At 36.8% G+C, this 11,272-nt stretch overlaps 1 protein-coding gene across 8 annotated transcripts in view; it reads right to left on the bottom strand.

Moving 5' to 3' along the window:
• Window positions 1–209: 209 nt before the first annotated feature.
• The window catches only part of RBBP6 (RB binding protein 6, ubiquitin ligase), a 35,283-nt gene continuing 24,220 nt past the window's right edge, over window positions 210–11,272 (bottom strand). For 6 of the 8 annotated variants that reach the window (XM_062588710.1, XM_062588712.1, XM_062588711.1 and 3 more), the window contains 7 exons: window positions 10,173–10,272; window positions 10,014–10,092; window positions 9,838–9,895; window positions 8,320–8,685; window positions 7,856–7,957; window positions 4,692–6,440; window positions 210–3,530 (listed from right to left, as the gene is read on the bottom strand). In XM_062588710.1, coding sequence (XP_062444694.1) covers window positions 1,964–3,530; window positions 4,692–6,440; window positions 7,856–7,957; window positions 8,320–8,685; window positions 9,838–9,895; window positions 10,014–10,092; window positions 10,173–10,272 — 4,021 coding nt within the window. In that variant the 3' untranslated portion in view covers window positions 210–1,963. The remainder of the gene's footprint in view (window positions 3,531–4,691; window positions 6,441–7,855; window positions 7,958–8,319; window positions 8,686–9,837; window positions 9,896–10,013; window positions 10,093–10,172; window positions 10,273–11,272) is intronic. The other 2 variants (XM_062588714.1, XM_062588718.1) reach the window with 1 other exon arrangement.

Raw genomic sequence — 11,272 nt, 5'->3', positions numbered from 1 at the left:
TTTACTAGTTATTCCGAATCTTGATGATAAAAGTATATTAGCATATTCCAACTCAAATAAGAATCTCATTTCACTTAACCTTAAATTTGCTGTATTTTATCATGCCAAAGGATGTTCACTGACAGTGAACAGTGCTAAATAAACCTTCTATTTTCAATAGCTTTAAAATCATGAACATAGAATATATAAAGGGACAATCTAAAGCTGCCTTAAATTCCAATACATTTGCTGTTTATTTTAGTGTGATACGGGGTTACTGGATTACATGTAGGAAATTTCAAATAAGCAAGCTTAGCAACTATTATGGACATGTACTTTTTTTTCCCCTCCAGAAAGTAAAAATTTAAGTGGCTTACTCTGAAAGCCTGCTTTACCTTGTACAGAAAGCATTTGAAACTTGGCCTGAATGCCTTGACATGAAGAGGTACAAAATACTCGAAGTGAATTCCAATACTAATTGTATTTGTTATTTTTTAGCTATCAAAAGTACAGTATGCCCAATCTTTAGCTCAGCACTTCAAATGCGATAAGCCAACCCTCTGAAAAGCAAGATGAAAACCTACTTTGCTATTTCTATACTTCCAAATACCCAAGTGGCAGTTCCTAGAAACAACGCCACTTTTTGAAAAAAACAGTCTCCACAAACAGGAAGCCCTGAAATGCTGCTTTAAATTAAATCACTTCTAAACAGAACTCGTTTGGGCAAATCCCATAGCCAAGTAAAGTCAAGGGCTTTTACTACCAAATTCAGTTGGCACTGGGATCTTACACCCTTAATATACAATGAGAAATATTTCTCACCACGGCTTTCTGGCAGTTGGACAATACCAACCACTGCCTTTTTTTTTTTTTTTTTTTAACTGTCTTTTGTAAATTTATCTAAGCAATTAAATTTACATTTTCTATATTTCCTGTCATTGTTCAAAGTATAAAGCACAAGCCTGCCTTTCTAATGGGCTTTCTTCTCTTGCCAAACTCATCTACTTAACCCCACATTTAATGCAAATGATTGTTCTATATCATGTGGCACCACAGTATGAAAATGCTAATTGTAAAACAAAGCTCTTTCAAAAAAACACAAACATCTTTGTGATCAATATTGTTATGAAAGGGAAATACAGATCATAGGACAGCTTTCTTAAAATATATGTGTAAATGTTTGCCAACACATGGCAACAGCTTTCTAAACAAACTGGAACAATGCTGAAATGTGACAGCTTCATATATAATGCTATTTTTAAAACAGTCAGTACCAGTTATTATTAGTGGCTGTATTTTTCAGGCAATACACCTTTTGAATTATAAAAACAAGTCCACTTGGCATAACCTGGCACATAAAAAGTGCTCTTCTTGGCAGTACCTCCCCGCATTGGATCAGTTCAGAAGTTTTCAAGTTCTACCAGTCTCTTCAAAACTAAACCCGTTGATATATTATGTATAATACATTTTAGTTGCCTGCACGCTTTTACTAGTAACTTTTTTCTGTCACTATTCTTTCTATGCTCATGTTCACCTGCCATTGGAAATCTCATCACATTGAATAAAGTTTACTGAAAACTTTTTATTGTAATCAAAAAGTGACATAACAGGGCTGTAATGTATTCTGCAAATCATTCTGCTGATATTTTATAACTGATACCAGCTTTTTCTGCCAGGCAATTAAAAAAAATTCAAATGTGAAAATTTTCACAGTACAGTAAACTCCACCCAAACTAATTAACGGTGGTTAAAAATAAGATGCCCCAGCAAAACCTTTCATGTTACATGGTCACAACTCACAATTCTGTACAAAATGTTCACTTTATAAAGCTCTGATGTAAAAATCAAATAATCAAGCAGCAATATTTTAAGTGCAGCACAGGGTCTTTCATGTCATTATTTACAAAGCTTGAATTCGTTTACATTTTAACAAAATTTAATACAGATGACTTAGGAATTAAGTCAATTTTTCTTATCTGTCGTTCTACACCGTGACAGATTTAACTTTTTGGTCATCTTTCTCTTTATCCTTGCTCTTCTTAGATTTCTTCTTCTTGTGTTTGTGTTTTTGGCTTTTCTCCAATTCCGATTCATTCCCAGTGTGTTTCTTATGCTTCTTGTGTTTTTTATGTTTCTTGTGCTTCTTTTTATCTTTTTTCTTTTTCTTCTTCTTGCTGTCTTGACTCTCTCCTGAGCTGGCGCTGCTGCTGTGGCTTCGGGTCTGGCTCTCAGAAGGACTTTGACTCCGACTGCGGCTAACACTGGGGCTGCTTTGACTTTGACTTCTGCTTGCATCAGGCTGGTCAACAGTAGGTGCTGCTGTTTCCTCTTTAACTTTATCAACAGGTTTTTCTTTCGGTTCTTTAGAGTTTTTTCCTGCAGTTTCTTCATCTTTTGCAGATACATTACTCTCACTGTCACTTTCATTGTAGTCTGGTACAAATGCAGCCTCATCAGTTTCTCGAGTTAAATCAGAAGAGAGCCTTGAGGAGTTGCTTACCTGAGGCTTAGGCTTGATGATGCTTTTATCATTTTGCCCAGTCACATTTTCTTTCTCATTTTTTGCATCTGGAGATTCAAGTCTCAAAGATGGCTTATTACCACCTGGCTCTTTTTCTTTATTGCTCTTTACTTCTGGTACATGTTTTTCTTTCTCTTTCCCTGCATTTTTATCTGGAGGTTTGTGTTCTTCCAATGAACGTTTGGAATCATGAGCAGCTTTGTGATCAGATTGCTTTCGGTCACGTGTAGGACTGTAGCTGCTCCTTTTGGAATCTCCAGTGCTCTTTTTGGATGGCTCTGCTCGTTCATCTCTTGGTTTACTTTTCTGTCCTGATGTAGATTCTCTGTTTCGAGAAGGTGAGTCTTTTCTTCTTGCTAACTCACTCTTTTCATCTCTGCGCTTGGAACTAGAATGATCTCTGTTGCTATCATGATCAGATTTTTTGTCTCGGTTAGGAGTGAAGTCTTTAGCAGTGGATCCACGCCCTGTATCATGTTTCTCTGAAGATCTGCTCTCTTTAGAAGATTGAGAAATATTTTTTCCGTTTCCTTGTTCAGTCCCACGCTCTGAATGGTCTTTTTCTGGTTGAACACTGCTCTTTCTCTTCTCAGAAGTGTCCTTCTCTGACAAAGAATGATCCCGGTCTTTGGTTTTCCCTTTTTCATTTGACAATGAGCTTTTTGAACCTTTTGCATCATGCTGGGCACTTTCATAACTCGCTTCTTTTGTAGTTTTTTGTGTTTTTTCCAAAGGCTCAGCCTCTTTTTCGTTGTGTTTAACAGGGTTTGGGGGCTTAGCACTTACATTTTTCACAACACTAGTAGGTTTTCCTACATTTGAGGGTACCTGGGTAGATTTAATGTCTTCCTCTTCAGACTCAAAGTCATCTTTATCCCACTTTGATTGGGGGACCTGAATCATAATAATGACGTCTTCAGCAGGGGCAGTTATATCATTATTATACTCCTCCATGGTCTTAATAACAGTTCGTTTTGTATCTGGCTTTTCTTCAGACTTTCTAACAGGACTTCCTCCAGTAGAACTAGTGCTGAAAAGAAGAAAAAAAAGTATTCACCAATAATGAGTAAGATATGAGCACAGCCATCTTTTGTTACATGATAGAATTTAAACAATTTTTTAATAAAAAAAAAAAAAGTGTTCAGTATTTTTTCAAAACACATTCTATTAAAGGAAGAGAAAAGAGAAAGGATGAGTCCACTAGCTAAGATTATGAGCAATCAATTAAGTTAGTATCTTTCTACTGCACATTTAATTAACAGAGACACAAGATTATCAGATTGGGGACTGTCTGATCTGGTAATTCTTTGATGTCCTATTTCTACCAATGGTAAATAAATTAGATACACATTCTTGTTTCACCACAGAAGCAAGTATCAGTGGAACGAAATCTGTCCAATCAAACTGTTTTATCATCATGTCCTCAAGTTCTCCTTTAGAAAAATGTTTTTAAAACTTCTTAGAATACCAAAGCAATTTCTTATTTTCCCCAAAATAGCCTGCATGTTTAGAGTTTGCTTTATCCTGCTTCTTTAGCTACTGAAATGTAAGTAGTAACTCCGCACTAGATCACTTGAGTTTCACATGCCACAAGATGGACTATAATAGAGAGATCTCCAAAGTAAACACTAGAAAAGCTGGTATTGGGCTGGACACAGTGCTACTGTGTAAACAATCTATTGTGATCAAAGTTAAAATCAATATACAATACTGGCAACTGAGCTGGTATTTTTGCATATCATTTTGTGACATATCAACTAAAGTGTACCACTATAGTACCTTTGGATTTCTAAAAATATAATGTATTACATGGTACAGATGTGGCCTGAAATCCAGTAGTAAGTGGATTTGAGGGAAGACAAAGAGGGGACACCAAACCATCCTCTTCACCTCAATGAGTCAAGTAACTTCATCCAACAGGGTAACAAATAAGAGGAGAAAAGTCCCAGAAACGTGGGTCAAGCATCACCTATGAGTTAATCTTATCAGCTTTCTAGGTAGTAAAAACTGCTTTTCTTCAACAAAGTAAGTTTTGACCCAATTAGTTCGATGAAACAGTTCACAGGTTCAGATGCTCATTTAGAATGGATTTAGCTGCTCCTTTCATCAGTCATTATAAAGATTTTACATTTTTATAGTGGGAAGGGGGGAGGGTGAGAAAAAAAAACCAACAAGAAAAGTAGTAAGGTACCTGGTATAATCTACGAGAGTTGAACTAGATCCATCAGCTGCTGTTACTTTTCTTCTCACTTTTCCTTTCACTTTTTCTTGTTTAACTTTACTGCTACTTGGCTCAGGTTTCTCAGCAGGTTCTTTTGCCGGTGGTACATTTTCTCCACTCACAATCTTTTTGCCTGTCTCTCGGTTAAGTTTAATCTTTTTTGCAGGCGTAGTCAGAAAAGCAGATTTGTCCTTTTCTGGAGTTCTCTCTGTTTTTTCACCATCAGGCTCAGTCTTCCCCTTTGGTGACGTTTTTGATTCAGCAGTTTCTGGTTTAGAGGCCTTTATGGAAGTGGCTTCATGTTCTTTATCAACCTTTTCATCTGCCTTTCTTTTTCTTTTTTCAGGTTTTGCATCTGAAGACTTGCTTTTTTCAGTCGTTTTTTTTGACTTTTCATCTTTGTTGGAGGGCTTCTCTGACTTAATTTCTTTTGGATGATCTTTCTTGACCTTTTCTTCCTTAGCTGGTCTGGTTTCTGGGTGATCTTTTGTCACTTTTGGATGAACCTTCCGTGGTGTACCAAGAGCCTTCTCATCCTTTTGAGATGAGGATGTTTTAACACTGTCTGTCTTTGGCAACTCCTCCTTCACTTTTTTCACAGGAGGTTCTGTTCGAGGAGATTTTTCACGATCAGTGTCTACCTTCTCCTGGGAAGCTTTAGCTGGTTTTATTACATTGTCTTTCTTAGGAGGAACAGCTACTTCTGTTTTCCGTTTTGTCTTGTCAACTTTTGCTTTTGGCTTATCTTTCTCTTTTTTCTCCTTTTCAGACACTGGTTTAAAAGCAATAGAATCTGCTTCCATAGGTTCATCTCTTACAGGGGTAGCATCATCTCTATTTGGGAGCATGAACAGAGAGTCTGCCTTGATGTCTTCTGCTGCAACTGGTTCTCTTGGTTTTCTTGCACCTTCTAACAACTCAGCATTTGGAAATCCTTCATTTTCGTCACCTTTTCTTCTCTTTCGGTGTTTTTTATGTTTATTTCCCTTGCTATCTCCCAGTGGATTTTCCACCTCCTTTTCTTTTGATTTTGTAGGATCTTTGATGCCATGGCTCTCTCTTCCAGAAGGTTTTTCAGGGTAATTTCCACCTATATTACGATTTCTATGGCTTTGCCCACCAGCATAATCCTCCCTACGTCCCCGAGCATATGGTGAATTCTCTCGTCTGGTTCCAGGTGGACCAAATCTCTCTGGAGAAAAGTTCTCTCTACTCACTGGAGGTCGAGGTTGAGCTCCAACAGCATAGCCCTTATAAAACTTTTCATACCATTCTCTGTAATTCCTTTCCCATTCTCTGTATCTTTCTTTTTCAAATGGATCTCTAAAATCAACAGATCTGCCATAGTAAGCTTTTATATCATACGGTGGAACTTCTCTGTATCTGTTAAAATACTCCCTTTCTCCTTCCCCTTGTGGTATAGTCCTTTTGGTGGGAGACTGGCCTCTAAATATTGGAGACCTTGATCGAGAATGATATCTTCTATATGGCGGTGATCTTGACCTTGAGCGGTGATAACCATGTGACCTTGACCTAGAACGATAGTTACGACTTTTTCCTTTGCCTCTTCTTGGATACGGAGGTGATCGTGAGTAGGAACGTGAATGGGAACGACTAAACGACCGAGAGTAGGAGCGGGAGCGGGAAGAACCTGATCTTGACTTGGAGTAGGTATATGAACTTCTAGAATAAGATGAAGCACTATAGGGAGACTTGGACCTTAAAAAAAACACAATAAAAAAAAAGTTAATTCAAAACAGTTATTCACCCTAATTTTTTTCCTGCCAAATTTGGTTTTTTTCCTCCTCTCTTCGTATGCTTATGTCAAAGCTTCTTTCAGCTGCTGACATAACGCTACTGCAAACTGAAGAACTCAGTAACACATAAGAGTTTCTGCTTACAAGACAGAACAGTTGCTGCTTTGTTAGTGTAAAGACATACAGAAAGAGTAAGTCTAATTCCACTCACTTCTATCATATTAACTACTATATCTATTGATTGATTTAAGGTGGTGTATACTGGCCTCTACTGGCACAAGAATGCACAAATTTTTTACTAGTCAGCAACTACGTGCTGCACAAATCATTTTTGTTGCAGTAAGATGCAAAAAAAGCAAGTTTTAATGGCTACAGTGCAGTACCAAGCATCAACAGAACATGATTCAGCCTGAAGACAGTAAAGCTAAGTTTTAAAATGCTAGTTCAGTCAATTTAACTTTATTGCTTATTCGGCAATTTATGAAAAAATGCGTAATACTCTGTACCACAATGTTACATACAGTACTACTTGATCAATACTTCTAGCTAGATGACCTAGCAAAGTTTTCCACATATCTCTAGCTCAAACCAAGGACAGCAACTTCAATGCAAGTAAAATTGTACCAAAAAGTTTTCAAATTCAGCCTCTAGTAATATTACGATTCAACACTTACTCTCAGAATGATATTCATGACATTTAGTAATGGAGAACTATTCAGACTGATGCCCAAGTGATTTTTTTGGATATAAAACATTGACTACTCTGAGTATTTTCCTTGACAAGAACCATTTCACATTATTCCGCACATGCTCATTAGCATCGTTCTTCCTCTTACAAGTCCTTCAACAATTTAACAATTTTAAAATTTCATTAAAAAAAAAATCAGATCTTTTAATTCCTTAGAAAAATTTAACAATGTCAACAAAACACTAGTGAAAGCCACCAGTTTGCAGCACAGGATAAAATCCCTCCATGTGTCTACATCAGATAAACAAAGAGGAAACTGAAGACAATTTCTCTCCTATCTCCTCCGAAGTGCTTTGGTTGGTTACAGTCAGAATTAGGAAGACGAAGAAAATCCAGCAACAACACCTGTCCAGTTTTTAGCCTCCTCAAGAATATCAGGAGGTGAAGAATGTCGTTATGGAGATGCTTTACTAATAAAGACACCTGTTCCTTAACAACTGTTGCCAAATTATAGCTATCAATCAATTGTAATCTCTGTTGTACTTGAGCTAGTAACCTACACATGAAACTCCTGTCACTCCAAATCCCTCGAATCATCCAATCCATCTAAAGATAGAGAGGTGGAGTGGAACTCCTCCTGATTCTTCTAGACAATCTGCTTCTCCATTACGGACATGTAAAGCAGTTACCTGGAAAACGAACGCCTACGCTCCTTTTGAATCTTTTTATATTCCATCAATTCCTTAGCAAAATCATTTGTAAACTCATCAAGTTTGGACTTTTTCTTTTCCCTGTTAAAATAAGTTTGACCTTTATTACAATTATAGTTTGACCTTTATTACAAAAAGACATCAAGAAACAAAACATGGCCAATATGAGAAAATGTATATTGCATGCAAATGCAAAAGGTGAACATCCTATTTAAGCAAAAACAGTTTAGAATTCCTATGAGTTTTTAGGGAAAGTTTTAGAATTACATTTGTCTTGCTTTAGCTTTGCATGTTTACCATCTGCAATGAAAAAATATACTGGAAAAAATGCTTTATATGTCATTTTTGCTTATGCCAGATGCACTTTAGTGTAACTGCAGTCCGATACGCTATTTAAATACAAAAATGAAAAATAATGCAACTTCATTGAACCAAATACTTACTCCTCTTTAAGTCTCCGTTGTTCTCTGTAAAACTCCTCCCTAGATAAAGGAGGTGCTTGTGTCGTTGGGATGGTATTTGAATGAGCCGTTGGTACTGCTGTTGGTACCCAAGCTGATGACATGTTTGCAGGAGCTGGGGAATATCCTGGAGGGGGGACAGTGTACCCAGCAGATGGAGGCTGACCAGGTGGAAACTGAGGAGGAAACTGTGGTGGTGGTACCCCCGGTGGAAGAGGAAGTGCATGGGGAGGTGGAGGATACAAGGGAGGTGGAGGCACAGGCACAAAGACTGGTGTTGATGCTGGTAGTGTTGGGGCCTGAGTCCTTTGTGTACGTTCACTATGCGGGCGTCCTCGATTTGAACTTCTAAAGAAACCCAAAAACATGTGTCACTGTTTGTTACACTCTGCCCTGATTTTAAAGAGGAAAGTGAATGAAGTGGGAGCATGATGGCAAGTACTTCTTGTTTTCAACTTAAGCGTTTTTCTCCCCGCTTTCTGTTCATTTGAGACTACACTCATTTCTTGTTCCTCATACTTGGCTTTCAATATGCTCACCCCCAACAGTCCCCTCAGTCTTCTCTCCTCATAACTGAGCTTTGCAACTGTGGATGGAGGCTGCCTATGCTTAAAATAGACTCCCATTTCCCATGTGCCAAGTGCCCACTGCTCCTCTGCCACTCTTTGATATACTTAATACTTCTGATCTTCAAAGTACTGCACAAATATTAACTATTCTTCTCTTGAACTTCTTTTAACTTCTTCCATAAAGACTTCCTATGTTGTTGTCCTCATGATGATGCATTTGGCCTGTTCTTGTCCCCGAATTGTTGCTTTCTTGCTTACTGAATTTGATATTTTAGATTATCTGTGGGCTGGATCCTGTTTTTTTTTTTGTTTGTTTGTTTGTTTTGCTTTATCTTTAAGAGCTTATAAAACACAATACACCCTTATAATCTATCTGTAACAAATATATCCCAGAAAGACGGACAAACTTGACACTGTAGTAATAGGTAAAACTGACTCTCACTTCAACTGAGAGAAAGCAGCTTGGCTGTTCAAGAAGACTAAGTTGAAGAAATTCCAAATTGCCGCAAGGTAACTGTGTGGACTTTTCAATGACTTGCGCAATCAGTATTAGCTACATTGTTAAAAACAATGTTGGATGCTTACTTCTAATGGGAAATCAATTTTGTCAGCCAGTAATCAAAAAGGTGGCTTTCCACCTAATGTTTTAATTATACTTCATTTTTAGATCTATGAGTTCCTTGAAAACTGCTAAATTATCAGAGTACCTTTTCAATTATACACTGGTGCTTTCTTTTAAATAATCTTACTGGGAGTAAAAATCCCCTTTGTTAGGGCTAATTCAGATTAAAGCATTAAAAATTAATTATCACTTGTTTTTTTTCCATAACTACATGTGCATTACAAATCATCTGTTCTTTATGTTATGTGTTACTGCCTAATTACAGTATTTTGAGTATTCATATATTAAATTTCTGTAGAATGTACTTACGGTTCCCAGCCTGGCCTGCTGCCTGCTGAGCGTACTGTACCGGCTCTCATCGGCTGACCTTTTGGAGGAATAAGGGGGGAAAGTTAAAAAACAAACAAACAAACAACAACAAAAAACCTATTCAGTTTCTATGAAGAAAATCTTTTAAAAGAAATTCTCAGGTTGCAGATACTTACCAGTTGTGGGTATTGATTGTCCTTGTGAGCCTAGAAGACTTTGTAATGCTGGTTGTCTTAGTACAGGAACCTGATAGCCCTTGTGAACAAATGTGAACAGTTAGAAAATAAGCTCTGCTAAAATACAGGAATCATCATATATACTGAAATAAGATTTACCTTCTCTTCCATCAAACTGCTGATAGACAGAACAGAAGATGATTTAACAAGTTCAGAGGCAGTCACAAGAGCAGCAGGAGGTAAAACAGTATCAGCATCACTAAAAAAAATTAGTCAAATTTAGTGTTTTAAAATGATACTGAAAATATAAAATGCAAGATGAGAAGATTGACTACTATAAATGGAAGTATACATTAAAATAATCTTAACAGATTTACATATGTAAAGTTAGCTGATTACAAATGAAGCACTAAAGAGGTCAATTTAGATTAGTGACACTTAAAGAGAACAATAACGAGAAAAATATTTTAAGCTGGTTGCAAAAGCAAGGCTTAGAGCATGTATACCCTACACACTGAAAATCAGTTCTGGAAGATCTAAGAACTGAAATTCTATTTGGAAATGTTTACAAGCTAGCTTAGAGATCGCCTTAAAAGTTCTTTTGAATTGTGGCCCTTCCTATTCAACAGTAAAACTGAGCCTGACAGTCTTCTAGACAGAGGGGCTATCAGCATTCAGTCCACAATACTGAAAGGTTATAAACCTTAAATAGTAGTTCAAATAGTTCCTTGCAATATATTTTCACATGATCTTGCTAGGTTGCAGTCAGTTTTATGATTGTATATACTTGAAATTCACAGACTTTTTAAAGAATGATTTAAAGAATGATTACATCCAAATCTGTATGGGTCATGGCTAGAATATGTATATTCCTGAGGATTATTCTGACTTACAATATTGATGACAGAACTATTTTAGAAAAAAGTAATGTGAATGCATCCAGTCAATTTTACTTATAAATGTGCTTTTACACTTTTTATGGAGACAATTTCTTTGATAATAAAGAGGTATTAATAGAATCAAGATTGCTTGACAATTGGATGGTAACTAAATGGTTACATTAGGAATTAAAAACAACAAAAAAATACATCAAAGGACTACTGGAAGAAAAAAGTTCCTGTTAGAGGATAAACCTGTACACTGAATGACCAACAGGGAATCAAGAAAGGAACACTTTTGAGAATGTTCTTACGTGGGACACACTTCCAACTTATCAAATGTCCTCAAAGTAATAAAAGAAGAGGAAAAAATAAAACTTC

The sequence above is a fragment of the Rhea pennata genome, chromosome 15, assembly GCF_028389875.1.
Source record: "Rhea pennata isolate bPtePen1 chromosome 15, bPtePen1.pri, whole genome shotgun sequence".
In the NCBI taxonomy this organism is placed as follows: domain Eukaryota; kingdom Metazoa; phylum Chordata; class Aves; order Rheiformes; family Rheidae; genus Rhea; species Rhea pennata.
Note: the sequence above shows the minus strand (reverse complement) of the source record. Positions and strands in the feature narration are given on the sequence as shown.